Genomic DNA, 22,294 nt, shown 5'->3' on the forward strand with positions numbered 1-22,294 from the left:
TAAAAAACCTTACATCTAATACACATCTAGTCTTAGCATATACAGACAAGGAGAAGGAGAGCTAGGGGTGGATTATGAGGCAACAGTCCAGAGGCCTGCAGCTTGTGGGGGGCGGGGGGATGACCTCTCAGGGTGAGACACATGATGTATCTGTCATGTATGATGCATAGAATGGATGAAAACTCCATTTTATTCTTGTAATCATGATGGTACTATGATTTATGCAAATTAAAAATCAAAGCCTGCATCTGCTCTGAGTATTTTTTTCCCCTGAATAAGGGTTGACAAAAAGGTTTATAGTAGTTCTGACCTATCAGGAATATAAAAGTTGTAAAGCACAGGGTGGCTACTGGAAAAGGAAGAGAAACATGAGCTGTTTGTTTTAAAACAAAAGTAATACTTTAAAAGTGACTGGGAAGGTTACTTACATGCTCTTTACAAGCACGTTCATAGAATTCTGTATATATATTTCATTGGTTCTTAAACATTCATTTCTGGCACAGATTTTAAAGCCTAAGTTGTCTTCAGAGCTTGCAAAACTTTGATCAGTGTAATCAAGCAAGTTTTATAGCCAACTTCTTTGAATAACATAGCTTTTGAGAAAAAGAAAAGTGCAGACAAAATAGCATAAATCTAGCTTACCTTAGTGCATGAATACAATATATCATTCGAGGTATGTTTTTCCTATCATAGACATCTGTGGTCTCTGGGTAGAAAATCTAGAGGAAAAAAGAACATTCCATCAAGCATTATTTGAATAATCCAATACGTTTCATTTGCCAAGCTTGCCTCATTAAAACAGTGGCCAGGTCCATGTAACATGGTAACACAGTACAGGAGATCAGCTACAATGGGTTGTGTGTTGGCTGAACCAGCTGTGTTACCAGGAGGGTGGCAATTTGCATGGTGCTTCAAGTGCTTGTAGACTCTAAGGGCAGATTTGTGTGTTGGGTTTCAGGAGTAGCCACAATTGTTATATTCTGAAAGTTGCCATTGGCAGAAAAGCTAGCCAGGGGATCACACTTCACCAGCTGCTCTACCAAAGTAAGTGGCCTTGCCTTGTACTTCCTTCATGCTCAGTAACCAGGCTTCTGCTCTTCATCTGTGGGTCACAGTGCCATGCCTGGCTCTGAGGATGGCCCAGCAGAAGAACCTAACTACCACAGCCATGCTACTCTCCTTGCAGAGGGTGCTTCTGGCTGCTTAAAACTGCAGTTGTGCTCCCTTTATGTGCTTCTGGATGTGCAGAATGGCTGCTTAGCAGACATAATCATCACTTGCCACATTCTGTACAACATTTGTAAATCAGGAGTGTGGGAATGCTCCTCTGGTTCCCAGGCCAGAGGCAGAGAATGATACCGTTACCATCAACAATCAGCTAAATCAGCTCACACCAAATCCTCTCCACCTACATATGAAATGTGTAGTATCTGTACAGTTACTGCTAAGTAAATCTGTGGGCATTACTTTCATGCATACCATGCAAAGGAACTGCGCAGCATTTATAAAAGACTTACAGCTGCAGAATTTCCACCTGCAAGTTTTTATATTGGTTAGAATACAATATATATGCCTTCCCACCCCCCACTGATATCCTGATAGTCATACCCACAAACACACACTTTTTCATAACTATACTTTGCACAAACCTCAGCTATGTAAACTTTCCCCCTCTCCCAGTCAGCATCTGATAACATTCCTTGAGTGAGACCCCCAGTAGTCTAGTAATGCCCCACTTTTCACGTATAATCACACCTCATTCCTGAAGTGTGCAGGATGCCCTATTTATACATTGCCCCTGCGCCTTAGGTAAAGCTTCCCCTATGACCAAAGCCTACAGTTCAGAGTCCTCAAAGTGCTTCACCAAGTTAATTTAGATTAGTAACCACGACTGTTCCCACCATGCCAGTAAATATCTGCATAGCTTTCTACTAACCATCTACTAATAAAGATTTTTAAAGAGTTGTGTAGCTGTCTCTTCTTATAAGAATCAACAGAAGGAAACAGTTCATAGTGGAAATGGGAGGTGGTGCATGTGGGGGAAATCAGGCTGATGGCACAGCAGGGGTAGTGTAGCAGGTTAGCAGGAAGGCTTACATAACAAAGCTTATTGTATTATTAGAAATGGTCTGCGGGGGTGGAGTTGGCAGCATGAGAAAAATAGGAGTATCTGGCTAAATGAAGTGTGGGGGAGTGTAGAGAGGGGCCTTCGCTATTGCACATTATAGTCTACTCGAATGGATTCATCTGTTTCTGAGGAGGAGGAAGCAGAAGAGCACAGCAGAGCAGAGAATTCAGTCGTTTCAGTATTTCCTAGTGAAGATTCTCAGGCAGAGCCACCTTGGAAAGGGAGGCCTACATTTCACAGCTGGGGAGGAGGCAGTAGGCTAACCCACAGCACTCAGCAGGCCAAGCCAGAAGGCTGCAAAGGATCACAGGACCGGAACTTTCCTGCTAAGACCCTTGGGATAAATGACAGGAGTGTGTGGGAAGAAGATTGGAAATAAGCCACAATACAGCTTGGAGAAGCAGATCATTTGTTGGCACCACAATGCATTATTACCCAGCAAAAAATTGTTCCACTACGGTTATTCTTAGGGTGGCTTAGTGTGATGTGTGAACCTGACCTGGTTCCAATCTTTGCTCCTATGTTAACCTGAGCAAAAAGTTTTGCAGAAGACTAACCCATGTTGACAATTCAAATGTAAGCTTCAGTAAATTCAATAAGACTAACTCACCTGGGTATATGGATAGGACTGCAATCTGAATGTACAGTGTGGTTTTCCTCCAACACATCACAGAGACATTGCAGAAGGTCCCTGACCAGGTAATACAACAGAGAGGCAACTATTCCAGCTTTGCACCAGCATGCATTGCATCTATGCATGAATTGGTCTGCTCCCATGATGCATGCTGTCACTACAACTGCCACATTATAGTACTTGTCTGAGTGAGCAGCAAGCAGGGCTAGGTGTGGCAGTGAACAGGCAGCAGGGAGGGGTTGGAGGACAGAGCAGAGTGGGTTATGCGCTCTCTAAACTTGTCTCAGATGTAATATTACAAGTACCAGTCTGGTTGGCCTCTGTATGTGCAACTACAATCTTCATCTTGTCTTTCCCCCTCAAACAGCAAAATTTCCAGGGCAGCACCTCCAAGATGTCTAGTGCAGAATGTGTTCAGGACAAAAGCTCCTATCAGTCTCAGCCAACACGGCCAATTGGCAGAGATTGTAAACAAAGTAGGCTATTATGTGTGGAAAGCATCAGGTTACCTTTCCTTGGTCTAGAGCAGGGGTCTCAAACTCAACTTACCTGGGGGCTGCTGGAAGTAGAGTCTGGGTGAGGCTGGGCCGCATCAAGTATTCCACCACCGCGGTGGTGGTGGGCCACTCATCCTGCGGCCGGCCCGGGCGCCGCCGGTGCTTTGAAGGCCGCAGGGCCCCTCCCCCGTGCCCCGCCCATCCCAGCAATTGGTCCGCGGGCTGCGAGTTTGAGACCCCTGGTCTAGAGCCACCCCTAGCTTTATGGCTAAAAAGCTTGAGATCCTACTAGTTGTAGGTTTTGGCGCCTCCTACCTTTTAAATTGCAAGAATTTACTATGTCCTGTTTACTACGTTCTGTTGACCTATATGACTGACAACTGAGCTTTTTTTTACCTAGCCCCACCTTTCCACTGGCCAGGGCAATAAGCACTAAGAAATGAGAAAGCAAGTTTAAACCAGCATCTTTTTGTCTTGCATTTTAACTTTGCCACACTGTGATACAGCTTGAACCGGGGCTCCCAGAAATTTCAGCACTGATTTGGAAGACCATAATTAATTTTAAATGTTGATTAGTAAATACTGAAGAACCTCCAAATTTCATTACACTGGTAGTGCTGCTGGGTGAAGAGGAACAATGTGGTAGAAACAAAAATAAGCCAACTGGGCTTAAAGAAAATGGAAAATCTAAATGAAAAAAGGTAGAAAGTACTGATGAAAAATTACTTAAGGAAGACTGGGACTCTCTTCAAGATAACACTAGGCATAAATTTGGGAATTAAATACTGCAGAAAATTTAATCTACCACTTCACTTTAACATACTGGCAGTTCCCAAGTTGAGACAATCTTATATGGTAGCATGTTGTAAAGAGCTTCCAACTGCCCAGATTTCTTAAGATACCCCCAAACAAATGCTATTGTAACTGCTCCTCGTCAGAACCTGATACATCTTTTCACATTTTCTTTTATTGCCCAAAATATGAACAGGCAAGAGAGAGTTTTTTTTTTTTTTTTTTTTAAGAAATGGGTTTTATCAACCCTTCATGATGCTGCAAGATTAAACCTCTCTCTGAGCAGTTTTTGTAAAAACTGTATTGTAGATGTGGCAAATTTTTGTTATAATATGTTTTTAAATTCTTAAATTGTGGTGTTTGGCCTGTGGGCTATTAAACCTAATAAACTTGACTTGACTCTTGTCTTGCATTCAGCCAAACTAGAGAAAAATAAGTTAAAAATAAAATATTTGAAAAAACAGCTATGGAACTGGCTGCTTAAGAATATTTCTGTGGAGGTTATAAAGATCAGTGAGAAAAATAAACCTGCAAGAACAACTGCTGATAATTCATTTCAAAAGTATCAAGCAGTATGCAAGGTAGGCAACAATTTAGAGTAAAACTACATAAAGCAGAAGGAGAAGAGAGTGGGGTGGGAAGGTGAAGGAATAGTATGAAGTGTCAACATTACACCCAGTTGCCTAAGAAGACCCCGAAACATACTACAGAGTCCAAAAATGGTGGTGGTGGAGAGAAGCAAAAAAGTGAAGAAAGTGATAGAAAGTGAAGAAGAAAATCTGATTTTGTAGATGTGATTTCATAATTCATGTTTTTATTGTCTGCCCTGTGGGTTTGCTCTATTAGCTTCTTATCTATCTATCTATCTATCTATCTATCTATTTTATTTTTCGATTTATATCCTGCCTTTTTCCTCAAAGGGCTCAAGGCCTTACATCATTCTCCTCCATCTTATCCCCACAACAACCCTGAGAGTCTGTGATTGGCCCAAAGCTGGCTCCATGGCTGAGCAGGGACTCGAACTCAGGTCATCTGAGTCCCAGTCCCACGCTCTTAACCACCACACCACACTGGCTCTGCAGGCAGGCAGGCAGGCAGGCAGGCAAGGACGGAAGGACAGAAGGAAGGAAGGAAGGAAGGAAAGAAGGAAGGAATTTATAGGCCGTCCATCACTGTTGTCTCTGGACAGCTTACAGAATTATTCTAAATCCTAAACAAAATAGATTAGCTATTCCATGAACAGAGCATAAAGCTTACATAATTTAAATAAATCATACACAATTAAAATTGATTGATGTTAAAATATTGATCAAATAAAAAGGTCTTGAGCTGGCGCCAAAAAGCATATAATGACAGCGCCAGGCAGACCACTCTAGGGAGCGCATTCCATAGTTGGGGCACCACCACAGAGAAGGCCCTCCTCTGAGTACTCTGTCTCCTGACCTCTTTCAAAGAGGGTTCCCGATGGAGGGCCTCTGCTGCTGATCTTAGGGGGCGGAAGGGCATATAGGGAAAATATTTATAAGCTAAGACTGAGGCATGTACAGTGCTGCCTCGGCTCACGAACGCCTTGGTTCACAACCAAATCGGGTCATGAACAAAAATTTCATGAAAATTTTGACTTGGGTCACAAACTCCGCATTGGGTGGCAACCAAGATCGTGGCCATCTCCCCCCCGCCTCACCCGAGTGGGAAGATGGCCATGATCGCAGTTGTGTTCATGCAGGGAAGACGTGCGTGATCACAGGTGCGCTCCTGCAGGAAAAACAGGTGCAATCTCAGCCATTTCCCCCCACAACCAGCACGATCGCGGCCCTCTCCCCACCCCCACCCCGAGTGGGGAGAGGGCAGCAATTGCAGTTGCGTTCGTGCAGGGAAGACACAGAGGAGCTGACGACAGAAGAACTTGCTGAACTCCAGAGTGAGCAGCAGAAGGCAATTGCTAAGGAGGATTCCACTGAGGAAGAGGAAGACAGGGAGGAGGTTAGCAGTGATGCGATACAATCCATTCTGAAAAAATGGAACGAGTGCCAGGATTTCTTTGAGAAGCACCACCCCAGCATAACTGTAATGAACAGTGTGTTGAATCTGATGAATGATAACGTTCATTTCGTAACCCTCTGGTCTCTCATTTCCGGAGGGTTATGCAGCGCAGGAAAAAACAAGTGACTGTAGACAGCTTTTCACCAACATTGACCCTGCAGCTAAGAGACAAAGAAGAGAGGAAACCCCTGAAAGAGATCTCCCCAATGTCCTTATGGAGGGGGACTCTCCCTCAAAACAACCTCCCCTGACCTAGGTTAGTGTTCTCCACTGTACTGTACAACACTTTGTTACTTTGTTGTTCTTTGTCACTTAGTTTCAAATTTTTCTGATTAAAAAAATAGTTACATAACAGATTAACCTTATTTACATTGAACCTTATGGGGAAATTTGACTTTGCTCATGACCAAAAACTGGCCCACATCCACATTCGGAGGGGCCAGAATGGATTAACCATATTTACATTGAATCTCGTGGGGAAATTTGACTTGGGTCACAACCAATCTGGGTCACAACCAGAGTCGTGGAATGGATTAAGTTCATGAGTCAAGGTACCACTGTACCAAATAATCTCCACTTCGGCCTTTCCTATAGTTGCCAGCCTCTCTGCTGGGCCTAAGGAGATGCTGCTTCACCCAACAGCACCAAGTGCAATCCCCAACAGTGGGGATTCACAGGAACTAGGATACCAAACTGCTCTGGCAAAAGATGGGTGGGTTGGGAAATCCATTTCCTTCACTTTTTGCGGGTGGGGGGGGGGGGGGTAGTTTTTGTAGTTCAAGAAGTATAACTTTTAGTTTCTTTCCATACTGGGGAAGGGACTGTCACTCAGTGGTTGTACACATACTTTGCATGCAAAAAGCCTCAAACTCAGTCATAGGTATGGCTGAGAATAACTCCTGTCCGAAACCTTTCAGAGACACTGTTATACAGCATGGACAATACTATGAAGAGCAGTATCAAGAGAGGACAGTTTCCTGTCAGTCTGAGGTGCATTAATTTTAACAAACACTTTAAATATGGACACAACAATATTCAAGATTCAAATACTTACTTTAGGTAAGCCAATGGACTCCATTGCACGTAACCACTGCACTGTATTGTCTGTGTGTCGGAAATGAAGGCCTGATCGCTAATGGGAAAGGGACAGAGAAGGGAGAGAAGGGTTACTCACTTATTTCATGGATTACACAACTAGACTCCCTGAACACATGGGAGTTTTAAATATTGTGTTTTTCTATGCAAAGGTCTTAATCTGCTGAGTAGTCACAAAATAAAATCAAAACACCACACAAAGCATTTCCTGTCCTGCTTCTCTGTTGCATTACGTCTAGGTGGCACTCTGGTATAGTGAAACATTACAAATATGCAAGTAAAAAAGCACTTTTTTCACTTTTATAAATAAATACTGTAGTTTTCTTGCACATAAGAAGCATATAAATGCTGTTTAGACACAGAAACAAAACTAGAAGGTCATAATGCCATTTAAAGAACTTGAAAAATGTGAGTTGGGAATGAAAAGTTTGCAAGGCATTTTTGCCTTGGCAGAAAAGTTCACTATCTAAAATTAATGAAAAGGCAATACCTGAACAATTAGTACTCTTCTAGGACAGTGAACATCTCAACTACCTTTTGGAGTTTTAATTTGGGCATATTGAACATTTGCTATATTTAATTGATTTCATATATTTTAAATATTTGCATATTTCTATGAATGCTTTAATTATTTGTATATATTTAATGCTGTGAGCTGTCTTAAGTCACAATCACTGGGAATAGGCAGGATATCAGTAAATATAACAGCAGAAGCAGCTGCTACTAAGAATTGGGTGATAAATATTTACTCAAATATCTATATTTAATCTAGATTAGGAATGTCTTGTTTTATTGCAATACTGTGAAGTCAAGACTGCTATTCAAAATTGGACTGAGGCTTAGCTTAATTAATAGATCCAATATTTTTTTAAAGAGATGCAAAAGGAAGAATGTCTTTGAATCTCTTCCTTGGTTAGTGTGCTCCTAGTCCATTTTCAATTTATATTCACAAATGTATACAAACTTAAAATATTCTACAGAGAGGCCAGTAACCCAACATATGACATCTTTTGATTTTATAGGAAAAAATGATGCTGCTATGGATTAGGGAAAGGGCTGCCAGATGTTATTAATGTAGAAATATTGTGGATAAAAATGTTTTCTATATATAAACAAAGAATCACATAGTATTCCAAACATTCATTTTTATTTATTGGCTCAAGTCACTGCTTGCTTTTAACAAAGTATGAACTCTACCCTAACATATCATTTCCAAAAAACTCATAAAATGAAAGGTTTTAGTCATCAAACTGTATTTGTGAACTGCCCAGAGATTTCAACTATTGGGTAGTATTAAAATGCAATCAATCAATCGAGACAAAAGCATTTGTCTTGCTTTCAACCCATTTTAACATCATATTAAGCACATCAATAAATAAAAGTCTGGAGACCATTATTAAGGAATCACCATATGATGCTTCAGAAGGATATCTAATTGTCCATCTAGATCTAGAACTTTAAAGTATTTGCTTGTTTGTTTGTTTATATACCACCTGTAGCCAAAGCTCTCTGGGCAGTTTAGTAAATACATCTTCATTTCAGTTTCCTGTTAGCAGCCCTGTGCTGGTTGAACTTTTCTTTCTGGACCTATACCAGGAAAGTATGAAATAAGTGCCTCATCACAAGTGCTGGCTCCTATTGTTCCTAGACTGGGTGCCAATTCTCTAAAGAAGCTCAGATTTGCTTAACCCAACAGCACCAACTGTACCCAGCTGGAATATATGGAAGCCTACTCATGTTCTGCATGGCGCCAGCTGCCATGGAAAAATATTGACTGTATGAGTCATCCATCAGCTTAACTCAAGTGAGGTGGGTTGTCCTGAAAGTCTTTTTAGCTGTACCCTCCCTCCATCTTTAGAGCTTCCTCCTCACAGTGGTCTGCCTATTGCCAACCTTACTTTATTTCTGGTGCCACATTCTCCTTGTAGCATTGTGTTCTCCTGGGTTTTTAACAGCTTACCCTCTATTGTATTTTTTATTATTTGGTAAACAGCCCTGAAAACCTCGACCAAACTGCTAATAAGTTTTTTAAATGATCAGTCTACAGAAGAAGTCCTTATCTTCTTTAAATTCTTTGGAGCTTCAAAGCAGTTCAAGTCAGTGCCAATTTCAACAATTAAGTATCAAGGTAAGGCATCCTCAACCTCCAAACCCCAAATAAAAACACAGAGTAAAATGCTAAGATATGGTATTTCAAAATGGTCCATGAAACACTCAGATATCAGGTTTAAAACGTTATTGTTGTGAACCAATCAGACAGCTTCAGCAATTGGATGGTTTAGAAAATGAATGAATGAATGAATGATGCTGCCAAAATCCATGAAACACATACAAGTGAAATTACTGGAATTTATCTACTGCCATCAACTTGTCTCCAATTTACAGCAACCCTATAAATGAAAGTTCTCCAAAATCAAGATTGTGGCTGCCTTTATGGTACCAATCCTGCTCATATTTGGTGGTGATCTTCAGCATTATTGTCTTTTCCTGTGAACCTTGGACTTCTCATGATGTGCCCAATTATGACAGCTTAATAATTTACAGTCAGCCTTCCACTTTCCTGGGGACCAGGACTCCTGCAAAAGTGGAAAAACTGCAAATATTTTTATCCCCACCCTGAATCCCCACTCTTAATACTGTTGACCATACCTGTACTGGATTGCTTCTCCCTCTATCTCTCAGACCTTGGTCTGATCCAGCAGAGTTCTTCTGCTTAATTTATTACATTCATATGTTCTTATTGCCTGCTCACCCTTTCACTCACCAGCGCCTCCTCTTTGCACCAAGGAAAAGCTGGAGAGATTTTTCTCTCTGGATAGGTGGGACAAGAAAGCATGCTTTGGAAACCCTCCCCTTCTTCCCTTTTGCTTCCTCTGTCTTTATGGTGATGACAATTTTCCACAGTAGGCCGCAAAACACCAAAAAAAAAATCCCATTTAATTATTGATGGGAAGCTCAAGAATAATCAAATCCATGAAGGTTAAACCCACAAAAGTTGAGGTTTGTCTGTATCTTATCAGAAAGGAGAAACAGGTTCTTCAGAGAATTTCTTCCCTCCTAAGGTCAGAAGCATTCTTCTATCTATCTTTTCTACATTCCTGGGAGAAATAGTGTCTTTAACAAGACAATTTTAAAAAAGAAAATAAATTGTCTCTGGTATGCCTATTCAGAGGCAAACTACATAACTATTCCCAAGTGGGCATTCACACGAATAATCAACAGCTTTTTTACCATTGCCAAATGGAAATAAGCCTGTATTCATAAAAATCACTAGTTTAACTGAAGAATTTCCTTTTATGATTTATAAAGGAAGCTAGTAAAGGACTTTCAAAAGAACAGGTGAGAGCAAGCATGGATTTCTTATAGTTCTTGTTCCAACACACACACACGTACATGCCCTTCTGGGCTGCAGGATCAAACCCTACTGGACACATAACTAGGTGCAGAGTTGTAAGCCTAGTTACTAAAGCGAAAAACAGCTGAAGAATAAAAACTTAGCAGGGTTCAAGCCCTTACATTCGTTTTCAGTTACAGAATCCCAATCATACATTTCCAACGCTGGGATAGAATGCATATTCATTGTCACTGGATATATACAAAAGAGTTCCCAACATACATGGCTTCCAGCTTGGGGAGTAGTTTTTCCAAGCAAAGCTTGAGTGACAACATCTAATTTTCCTAAAAGTAAGGACGGTTAACTTTCCCTCACATATGTAAGAGAAACTGCAAAATGGGAACAGAGTTCACTTTGTATTGTGAAAGATCAGATTCTGCTGATGTAATATGTGCTAACAGAATAAGATGAGCAAAAATCTTGCAACTTTCAGCAGAGTCACTCTGAATAGCTAGCTTCCTTTACAAAAGAAAAGTTTAAAAATGTTTATTTTTGGCATTTGGCACTCAGTGCTGTAAACAGAAACATGAAGCAGGTTGCTAAGCTTCTTTTCTGAGTGTTAGGCTGACCATTTCTACTCATCCCTAATACTGTTTGCGACTCCTTGCAATCTCACTTGGATGGACCTACCAGGATGGCATGGGGGGGGGGGGCAAAGGCCCCATGGCTAGAGTACTCTCCAGCTAACTGCCAGCCTGATCATACAGTTAAGAGACATTATGAAACAGCAGTTATGGCAAAAATACTCTTAGTTACAGGAAAACTTAAGTACCTACTTTACCTTGTATCGTGTCTGTTCCACATCATAGATCTTCTTATCAGAGACCAACTTTGGTGCAAAAAACTTTGCTAATTTGGCAAGGTAAACGCCATTCCTTAATCCTTCTTCCAGTTCAGTAGTAGGTGGTAACTCTTCAGCTAGACAGACCTCCATCCACCTGCAAATATGTAATATAAATTGTTCCCTTTAACCAGAGTATCTTTAAGGTGGTACAATGTTTTATATTCCATTTATAACTCAACCTACTGCTAAGCAATGGCTCAGTACTATGGGAATGAGCTTTCATTTCTCCTCTGTCATGGCCACAAAAAGACTGGATGTTTTCACTTCTACTTTAAGCTAAGCAGAATTTCTCACTGCATCTAAACCGAAGAATTCTGGTTAGGTTAAACTATTGCTCGTTCAAACAACCAGGATAAAACCATGGTTTATATTTATATCCTCCTCACTAGATACACTGCCAGTCAATGCTGCTTCTTGTTGCGGGCGGCCATTGCCCACCCAACCCACTCAGCTATCTGTCTGGCCACTCATTCATCTGTTTGGCCAGCTGGGCTGGTTGGCTGCTCTCAACTTGTGCTTACGCTGTGGGACTCCCATAAGAGATGCAATGAAGTCTCACAGATACCCAGCAACTGAGGAACAAGATGGTAACAGCCAGGCAGGTGCGTATCAGATATAATCCACAATGACGAAATATGAATGTCCTCAAAACTCAAAGTTATCTGCTGAAACTCTGATCCAAGTCAATTCTGAAACAGTGTGGGGAATTGTAGGCTCTTTCTAATTGCTAAGGTGGAACTTTTGGACAAATTGCCTTTGTCAATTCATTGCTCACTGTTAGGCTAACAAAATGCCATACATGGGAAATGTACCAAATTTAATATCTCCTGTCTGACCCTACATGGAAAAATGATCCCGTGATCCAACAGGAGCAAGCTATCTTCAGTTCTAATATGATCTTTCAGTGACCATTAAGGGTGCTGAACAGGAGATACCAGCTTCCTTCCACATGGCAATCCAGTCTCATGAAAGTTTGTCAGATTTTGCAGCTTTGGCTGTGCCTGTGTGCATTTGTATAACAGCTTAAGCAGGTGAGAATTCACTTGTTCTGTATTTGCCAGATGACAGACTTTATCTTCAAGTACAGAGTCTTCTGGCTTGGATGCAAGGAAGACAAGTGCTCTAAATAGCATGCCAACAACAAGCATTGGTGTACATATTTCTGTGGCTGTTGAAGCCCAGTGGGAGATTTCCCTGAGAGCTTTGAGTGGTCTAAGGAGAGACAAACACAGAACATAAGTCCCACCCACTGAGTTACAGGAGGAGTGTCTGTGAAAACCATTCGCCCCTCATCACTACACAGACCATACACTACAAAGTCTGTATCAAAGGTCGGGAGGGGGGAGCCTTAGCTGTTAGGAATTACTAAAGTTTTGCATGCACGGATTAATAGGCTTAGAGCACCTCTGCATAGTCTTGAATGTATAATACAAGACACTCGGGTGACTACAAGCCTACTCCCTGTCTGTCTCTAGCCTATTGGATGAATTCCAAATAGACTTTTCTGGACCTTTCCCCTGTTTAATGCAGTGGATACAAAGAAGATTGTGCTATGCAATGCATATGAAACTAAGAAATGGGGCTGCAAAAACTTCTGCAGACAGGGAACAGAAAAATGTTGTATACTGTAAATGGGCTAAAGAACTGTGGAGTACAAAGAGAGAATGCAACAGTGAAGAAAGAAGAATGGTTCCAAGAAGAATGGAAAGAAGAATGGTTCCAAGAAAGAGCTGCAGAAAGGGAAGCTCATTATTGACACATTTATTTTACAAGCCAAAGGCCTTAGCAAACGGAAGGTCACATAAGAATACAAATAATCAGGAAAGATACACAAACAAGCACATAAACAGAACTGTATGGATCCTAGGCCCCAAGTTCCTTAACTTGCCAACCAAGTTAGATCTGGTTTTTTTGCTGATAGTATAAACATCAATATACTATGGGTAGTTGCTACATCCAGGTCTGAAAGCTTGCTATGAATTTAACTCTAATGGCACTGAACTGGGAACATTTGAAAAGGGAATGCACCCAATCCCCAAGCTGATCTGGGCAATGCAGACATATGTGCCACTTCCTAGAGCATGGATCCTACAGCCCACAGGCCAGATATGGCCCGCCATGCTCATCTATCCAGCCTGCCTCAGAGCTTTTGAACTCGCTTGGAGCAAACAATCTCCAAGTGAGTCCAAAAGCTCTGAGCTGGCATAGGTGTACTCAGTGGGGAGATGGCTGTGATCGTGCTCGGGGCGGGGAGATGGCTGCAATCGCACCTGCCTTCCATGCAGGACCACGCCTGCGATGGCGCCCACGTTCTCTGCACGATTGTGCTGGGAGGGGGTGAGGAGATGACAGTGATCGCTGTTGCGCTTGTGCAGGGAGGATGGGTACGATTGCAGTCATGCTGGGGGGGGGGGGGGAGGAGATGGCCGCGATCACGTCCGCCTTCTCTGCATGAGTGCAATCATGTCCGTCTTTCCTCCACAGCACAATAGTGCCCGTCTCCCCCCACCCCACCAGCACGATCATGAATATTGTAGCTATGTCACTTAAATATGGACATGCTCTTGCCCACCTTATCTTGTGCTTCTGCTGGAGCAAACATTTTAAATTATTTTTTAAAAATTTAATTAATTTTAATTAATTTTTAATGTACAGTGTGCATAGGAATTCATTCATATTTTTTTCAAACTATAATCCAACCCCCCAACAGTCTGAGGGACAGTGAACTGGTCCCCCATTTAAAGAGTTTGAGGATCCCTGTCCTAGAGTGTCCTTCCACCTCAGCTGAAGAGAGAAGCAGTGGTTAAAAGGAAGGAATGGTTAAAAAAACACTGATGAAATTTTGTCAAAGTGGTTATTCAACAAGTATCATAAACAAAAGTTTAGCTGAGACACAACTAACTCAGGGTAAAAATAATGTTATTTAAATAGTTTATTACCTCACTTCAGTCACTGTAAATTTCTTGTGAAGAGATGAGGTCAATTTATCATATCAATATACCATAAATGTTTAGATAGATTATACTCTCCTGGACTCATTACATGACATATGAAAATTGTTCCCCCAAGGAACATACAATCCAAAAAGCTCCAAAGCAATAAATCTTCATTTTGGGCAGTTTCCACCGGAAGCCGCACTACATAAGATGTTAGGATATATCAACACCTACAAATATAAAAGTTTGTTATGCTAGCAAAAAGCTACTGCACTAAAATTACTTCTTGCCAATACAGCCCACTATGTTTATACTTAATGAACAGGCTATATTCCAGAGCATCTAAGTCATAATATTTGACTAACATGGAAAATACACATGAAATGACAGTTTGTCTTTCTCCCAAACAACGAGAAAATGAACAGGCAGGATTAAATATGTCTTGACAAGTGAATGTTACATTCTTTTTCAGAAACATTTTTCCATGGTAAAACACAGCTGTACAGAAGGCAGCTGGAAGAAGGCCTTTTACGGCACTTCTTGATTATAGCCATTCACATATGACAGCAGTCAACTCTTGCAATTCCATCTACTGCACATATCAGCAAACAGCTAAGCAGGGATGTCATGGACAGGATAAACCAGAGAGCTGTCATTCATAGGGTCATCATAAGTCAGAGAAAACTTGCTGGCACACCAACTCCACGACCACCACCACCACCACAATGCATATCATATTTATGCAGCATTTTAAATGTTAATATTATTGAATTTTATTCGGCCAGGGTGGCTTATTTTATTTTACTGTATATATTTTAATTGTCATTGTTTTAATGTATTTTGTATTCGATGTTGTAAGCCGCCCCAAGGCCTTGGCAAGGGGTCACATAGAAATGTTTTAATAAATAAATAAATAAAAATATCAGATAATTCTTCATTTATTCTTGCTATAATTTATCATAGAGGCTGCTTCCTTAACCGACACTGTCATAGACATTCAAAACCTTTGTCTTTTAATTATATTAATGTTTTAAATCTCTTAATCTTACATAGCTTTCTGCTGCAACTAGAGTTGCCACCTGGCATGAAAGAAAAGATCAGAGTGGCAATAGAACACCATACAAATCCAGGCTCACTAAGAAGATAAGCAGCAGAATGTTATTTCAGTGCATGCGTGTAAACTTAAGAACACAGAAGATTTCTGTCTAGAGAAATGGCTGCCTTAGAAACATCAGTGCTACTTTTCATATGTGGACAGCAAGCAATTATTATTATTATTATTATTATTATTATTATTATTATTATTATTATTATTATTATAACATTTCTATGCCGCCCCTTGCCGAAACCTCGGGGCGGCTTACAACATGATAAAATACATTGAAATACAATAGTACATAATAAATTACCATTAAATATAACAATACAAAAAATACATTGATTTAAAAATACAAAATTAAAATTATCAGTATAAAATAAAAATATAGGAGGAGCTTGTTTGCAAAGTCTTTTAAGCAGTTGCGCAACATTTATCATTAGTTTTGCGCAGATATTTAGAATGAGTCTTCACAATCTGAGGTAAATGCATTCTTGAAGTGACTGCATTCCTTACAGAAATCATCTTAGAAAAGCTCTCATCTTATGGATAAATTTGGGACTGTAATGGATCAGTGTTTTCAGAAACCTTTCAGTATTGCGTATTTCTTTAACCAGATGCAACATATGTGTATTACTGAGAGATGAGAATACATTCTTGCCAAACATTTGTTTCTATATACTGCTTTTAATTCCAAATCATACCACAAATGCTATGGTCTCTGAACGGACTAGACTTTATTTACCAACATCAGACAACATCATCATTATTTACAGACTATCTTCAGAATTCTAAACAGTTACACTTTCTCTATTTTCTTGCAACAACATTACAGCTAAACATTTTACAGGAATAGGTTCAATGACATGTGTTGTGTTCCTGTACTTCAGATGACTGCTTTCCAGTGGCTGCTGCTTGATCTATCTGTGTTTGAATCATGGAATTCCTTTCTTGAATTTTGTATATACAACCCCCTCTCCACTCAACATAAATAACACAATAAATAAATAAAATTTGGATGAAAGTTACAGCCTCGACTCCTGCTGGAAACCAAATATAAAATATTTTTGTAGATTGACACAATTTGATTTACCAAATGCATGAGTCTCTGTTCAGTATAAACTCACATGACTTAATGGTACAATTAAACACACTACAATAAAAAAACAAACATTTAACTATAAAACAAACTAAAAACAGCAGCATCCATTCATTAAACTGAATCCTTGCACTAAGATTAAACCATAAAACAAAATCCGGACTCTCTCAGCAAATAAAATCATTCTCTGCATGCTGAAAAGACTTCAAAGTAGGTACCAACTGAGCTTCCCTGTAGAGAAAATTTTACAGATGAACCACCATGACTGAGAAGGCAGTTCCTCACTCCGAGTAATTTCCTAGTCAGAGGAAGAAGGAATCTAATGGTCAGAAATTTCAAGGAGCCTTATGTTAAGATGATCTTCTGATAACCAGCCTCCAAGCTGTTTAGGAGTTTATAGATAATGGGAATTATTTGAGGCTGGGAATTGACTGGTAACTACTATAGCTGTTTATGAACTGGTAATACTAATCCAGCTGATAAGCTAACACCTAGGCTCAATAGCAACTGAAATTTCCAAGTAGTCTTTACAGATTGACTCTCATACCCATACTGCTGGTTTCCAGTTATCAAGACACAGATACATAAGCTGCAGCAATCCCAAATGTTCAAAATATATCAAATGCTCTCTCTTATCTAAACACTGAACTTTATGTTCATTGGGGCATAAAACAACAGGAGGAATCATTAGGAAAAGCTTTCCAATTAATGCAGTTTAACAGTAGTAACATTAATATTAATAGTAATTCATTTCTATACCACCTGTGGCTGAAGCTCTCTGGGTGGTTTTCAAATAAATGCATTATTGCTTATAGATAAACTAACTGTCCTCATGTCTGTACTTGACTATTCCTTGGAGCATAACTATTTGTGATTGAATATAGTCCAAAGGCCTTTCTAGACAAGTTTACTGAGCAACAGATGCACACCCCTTTTAACATAAATGTTTTACATTTATCCCTGATTCTCTAAATTTGTTTTCAAAAGATTAGTTTGAACACTCTCCCAAATGTGAGTAATTCTTAGGCAACATCAACAAACTGGTGAAAACATTTTTGGTCATCATGCAAATTAAAGGTCATTATGTTTGGAGCCAAGATAAACTAGTACTTTCTTTTGTTCCCCTTTTCTTTAGTCTTTGCTATATGTCAATAAAGTAGGATTTTGAAAATAATCTTAGGAATACTCATTAACCCTACACCCATTTTTGATTTTTCAATTATCAGTGCTGGAACCCTTACCAACATCCTTATTGTACACTATATTAGAGGTCCCCAACCATTTTGGATCTGTGGGTATATTTGAAAAATTACTGCGGGCATCAGCACAAATTGCCTAATCATGTTCTTATTGCTTTGGAGTCTACCTGTCACATCTAAGGATCTTGGTTGCGTCAGCAAAAACCTTTGCTTTACATCTAATGAACACTACAAGGTCTCTTTAATAAGGGATTGTCTAATTCAGTGACAGTGGTACCTTGGCTCACAAACTTAATCCATTCCACGACTCTGGTTGTGACCCAAGTCAAATTTCCCCATTAGATTCAATGTAAATAAGGTCAATCCATTCTGGCCCCTCCGAATGTGGTTGTGGGCCAATTTCTGGTCGTGAGCCAAGTCAAATTTCCCCATAAGGTTCAATGTAAATAAGGTTAACCGTTCTGTAACTATTTTTTTTAAATCAGAAAAATTTGAAACAAAGTGACAGAGAACAACAAAGTAACAAAGTACAGTACAGTACAGTGGAGAACACTAACCTAGGTGGGGGGGGAGATTATTGTTTTGAGGAAGAGTCCCCCTCGATAAGGACATTGGGGAGATCTCTTTCAGGGGTTTCCTCTCTTCTTTGTCTCTTAGCTGCAGGGTCAATTTTGGTGAAAAATCTGTCTATAGTCACTTGTTTTTTCCCGCACTGCATAACCCTCCGGAAATGAGAGACCATGTTGTCATTCATCAGATTCAACACTCTGTTCATTACAGTTATGTTGGGGTGGTGGTTCTCAAAGAAATCCTGGCATGGGTGCACTCCTGCAGGAAAGACAGGTGCAATCTCGGCCATCTCCCCCCTCCCCGCAACCAGCATGATCACGGCCATCTCCCTCCCCCTAACCAGCATGAAAGACGGGTGCAGCACAGCACAGCCGCGATTGTGCTGGTTGCGGGGGGCAGGGAAGATGACTGAGATTGTGCCTGTCTTTCCTGTAGGAGCGTGCCCGTGATCACTCGGGGCGGGGGGGGGGGGAGATAGCTGCGATCTTGGTCACCACCCAATGCGGAGTTTGTGACCCAAGTCAAAATTTTCCATGAAATTTTTGTTCGCAACCCGATTTGGTTGTGAACCAAGGTGTTCATGAGCCGAGGTAACACTGTACTTGCTGGCACAGTAATACACTTAAAAGACAGGTTTTGGCAATGTCCAGCAGTTGCTTCTTTTGGGGAAGAGGTTATTACATACATTAAATATCAAACTGGAGAAGGATTTAATATTCATACACTTTAAAATTATTTACCTGCTTCATCAAAATTAATAAATATAACTTTCTGATAGCTAAAAGATAGTTATTACAAAATTATCTCCTATTATGCAATGACCTGAGCACCTTAACAGCCATTTTGATATATAAATTAAGATGCACCAACTTCAAATGGATACTTATTTGGATTGTTTGCTTAATTTTCTTGAACATAAACAGTTGTATGCATTTCATATAATCCATAAATATATACTAAAAGCAACATTAAAAAAAAAAGTTAACCATAATTCAGGTGTCCACAGGAACCATCCTGTGGATCCTTGCACTAAAACATGTATCCAGATACACTACACAAAAAGCCATTCCATTAGTCCTTGCAGAGAGAGGACACTCCTGTGGGCAGAGCACAGACGAAGAACAATGCAGTAGTAGATAGGTACAACTAAGCTCCACCAGAAAAAAGGTGAATTAAGCTGAAGTATACTAGTTCTTGTCTCTGAATAGTTCCATGTGAACTGCATACTACCCATCCTTGCTGCAATACAAGTGCTATTCAGTGAAGCAGACTTTTATCATATTTTAGTCAATAGATGCAATTTCTATTAAGCTATGAATTAGGGTCAGTTCAGACAATAAATTCTATACTATCCATAAGAGCAATCTTGTCACATGGAAATACACTGCAGATAAAAGTATGGAGTGTGAGCCAGGGGATTATGGTTCTTGTTTGCCAGCCATTTCCATGATGTGAGTGGAAGTGAGAAATGAATGACATAAATAAAATAATAAAATGAAATAAAATAATTTCAGCCTTCAGAACTGTGATAGAAATTTCTGAGAGCCAATTGCTCTTCTTGTCCAGTTTGCAAGTGGCCTTTGTAAGCAAAAAATTATATAGCTATTTACAGACAGCCTCCATAAACTGACTAGTCTTCACTAATTTGGTACCCTCAATGTGTTTTAGATCTGTGGTTTTCAAACACAGGTCCACGGACTGGTGCCGGTCTGCCAGAGGTTTCCTACTGCTTCAGTGGGGGGGGGGGGGGGGAATCCTGCTTGTCGCAGACCAGCGTGGGGGCTGGCTGTGCTCCACCACCTCTTCCTCAGTTAGCAGCTCATTTGTGGGGTGTGCGCTGGTGCCGCAAGGGGGGCAGGGAGAGGAAAGATGGCTTTTTGTGTCTGCCTCAGTGGTCTTCGAGGTGGTTTTCCTGTTTTTGCTGGTCCCAGCTATGGAAAATTGAAAACCACTGTTTTAGACAGCCACGTCAATCATCTCTTATGATTGGCCATGGCTGCCTGGGACTGATGTGAGTGATAATCCAAAACACATGGAGGGAACAAGGCTGGGGAAAAGCAGGTTGTTTACCTGTAACTGATGTTCTTTGAGTGGCCATCTGTGCATTCACACATATGGGTGCTGTGCCTGCGCAGTGCCTAGACCGGAAGATTAGAAAGCTAATGGTTTTTGGCGGGAAAACTCCGCTCCCCTCCCGCTCCATAGTATAAATAGAGCAGAGTGTCCACCATTTTACTCAGTCTTTAAGACCGAACATTCGCCCCCTTGAGGTTGAAGATTAAATCACAGTAAGCATCATCGGTACCCTAAATATTTAAGTATGGTACCTATGAAGAAAATTTCCACTCACCGACACCAAGCAGGGCCGGTGGGTGGGTTGTGTGAATGCACAGATGGCCACTTGAAGAACATCAGTTACAAGTAAGCAACCTGCTTTTCTTCATCGTGGCCTCTGTGCATCACACATATGGGTGATTACCAGACTTGGAGGAGGGAGGTGTTGTCAATGAAGAATAGCCGAGAGAACTGCTCTACCAAAGGAGCAATCTTGTCTGGCACGTACATCAAGCTGATAATGCTTGGCGAAAGTGCATGGAGCAGCCCAGGTTGCAGCTCTGCTGGTATCTTGGATCGGAACTCCCGCGGCAAAGGCAGATGAAGCTGCTACTGCTTGTGTAGAATGACCCCTTGGAAATGCAGGTAAGTCCATCTTTGCTAACTGATATGCCAAAACGATAGTCTGGACGATCCATTTAGACAGTCTTTGAGATGTGACTGGAGAGCCCTTGTCATGCTCAAAATATTTAATGAAGAGTCTGTTAGAACGCCTGAAGGATTCTGTACGAGATCTGTAAAAAGCCAAGCAGCATCGAACATCGAGAGTGTGAAGAGATCTTTCAATCAGATTCGGTGGCGATGGAAAGAACGCAGGCAAAATAATCTCCTGATTCATATGAAACAATGTAGCCACCTTAGGTAGGAATGCTGAATCCATTCCAAGAACGACCTTTTCCTTATGAAAATTCAAATACGGTGGATCTATTCGAAGAGCACAAAGTTCACTAGCTCTTCGGGCTGATGTGACAGCTACAAGGAAAGCAGTTTTTCAAGATACTAGGTGTAAATCAACATTCGCCAAAGGTTCAAATGGAGGCCTTGTAAGCCCTTGGAGTACTACGGAAAGATTCCATGTTGGCATAACAGGACGAATGGACGGATGAAGGTTCTGCAGTCCCTTAATGAAACACCGAACCATAGGCTGGGAGAAAACAGATGAGCCCTGTACATTGCCACGGTAATGTGAAATGGCAGCAGCGTAAACCTTTATAGATGACAGTTTAAGTCCCGAACGGTGCAATTCGAAGAGAAATTGTAAAATGTTCTCAATAGAGGCCAATCCAGGAGCAAATGAATGGCACTCAGCAAAAGATGAGAATCTTCTTCATTTCGCTGCATAAGATCGACGCGTTGACGGCCTTAGAGCAGATTCGAGAATCGCTTGAATATCTGGATCCAAGGCTGTCGGTCCCGAAGCGATTCCTGGAGGGTCTGAGGAAGGGCTCAGTTGCACAGTCTGTTGAGCTGGGTTTTCCAGTGCTCGAGATGTCGTCGGAACTGATTCAGTAGTGAGACTTAGCAGATGCGCCAGGCCGTCAGCTTCAAAGAAGTCAAGTCCGGGTGTCGATCGCTCCATTCTGCTGTGTTAATAGATGAGGGACTGTTGGGAACCAAAGAAATACACCTCTGGACAGCCGAAGGAGAGTGGTGAACCAAGGTTGTCTCGGCCACCATGGCGTTATCAATATCCCTGTAGCGTTGTCTTGAACTATCTTCAATACGACCCTCATCAAAAGCGGAACTGGAGGGAAAGTACAGAAAGTCATGTTGTTCCAAGGGATCATAAGGGCATCCCTGACGACCCTGGTCCGATACCCACTCTCAAACAAAACAGTTTGCATACCCTGTT

General features: G+C 40.9%; 1 protein-coding gene across 2 annotated transcripts in view; it reads right to left on the minus strand.

Annotated features, from left to right (window-relative positions):
* IQGAP2 (IQ motif containing GTPase activating protein 2) overlaps positions 1-22,294 on the minus strand; it is a 202,440-nt gene that overhangs the window by 89,247 nt on the left and 90,899 nt on the right. For both annotated transcript variants that reach the window (XM_044445917.1, XM_044445916.1), the window contains exons 3-5: positions 11,365-11,521; positions 7,149-7,226; positions 643-719 (exon numbers count right to left, since the gene is read on the minus strand). In XM_044445917.1, coding sequence (XP_044301852.1) covers positions 643-719; positions 7,149-7,226; positions 11,365-11,521 — 312 coding nt within the window. The remainder of the gene's footprint in view (positions 1-642; positions 720-7,148; positions 7,227-11,364; positions 11,522-22,294) is intronic.

Source organism: Varanus komodoensis, unplaced genomic scaffold (assembly GCF_004798865.1).
Source record: "Varanus komodoensis strain SLA01 unplaced genomic scaffold, ASM479886v1 scaffold5, whole genome shotgun sequence".
Taxonomy (NCBI): domain Eukaryota; kingdom Metazoa; phylum Chordata; class Lepidosauria; order Squamata; family Varanidae; genus Varanus; species Varanus komodoensis.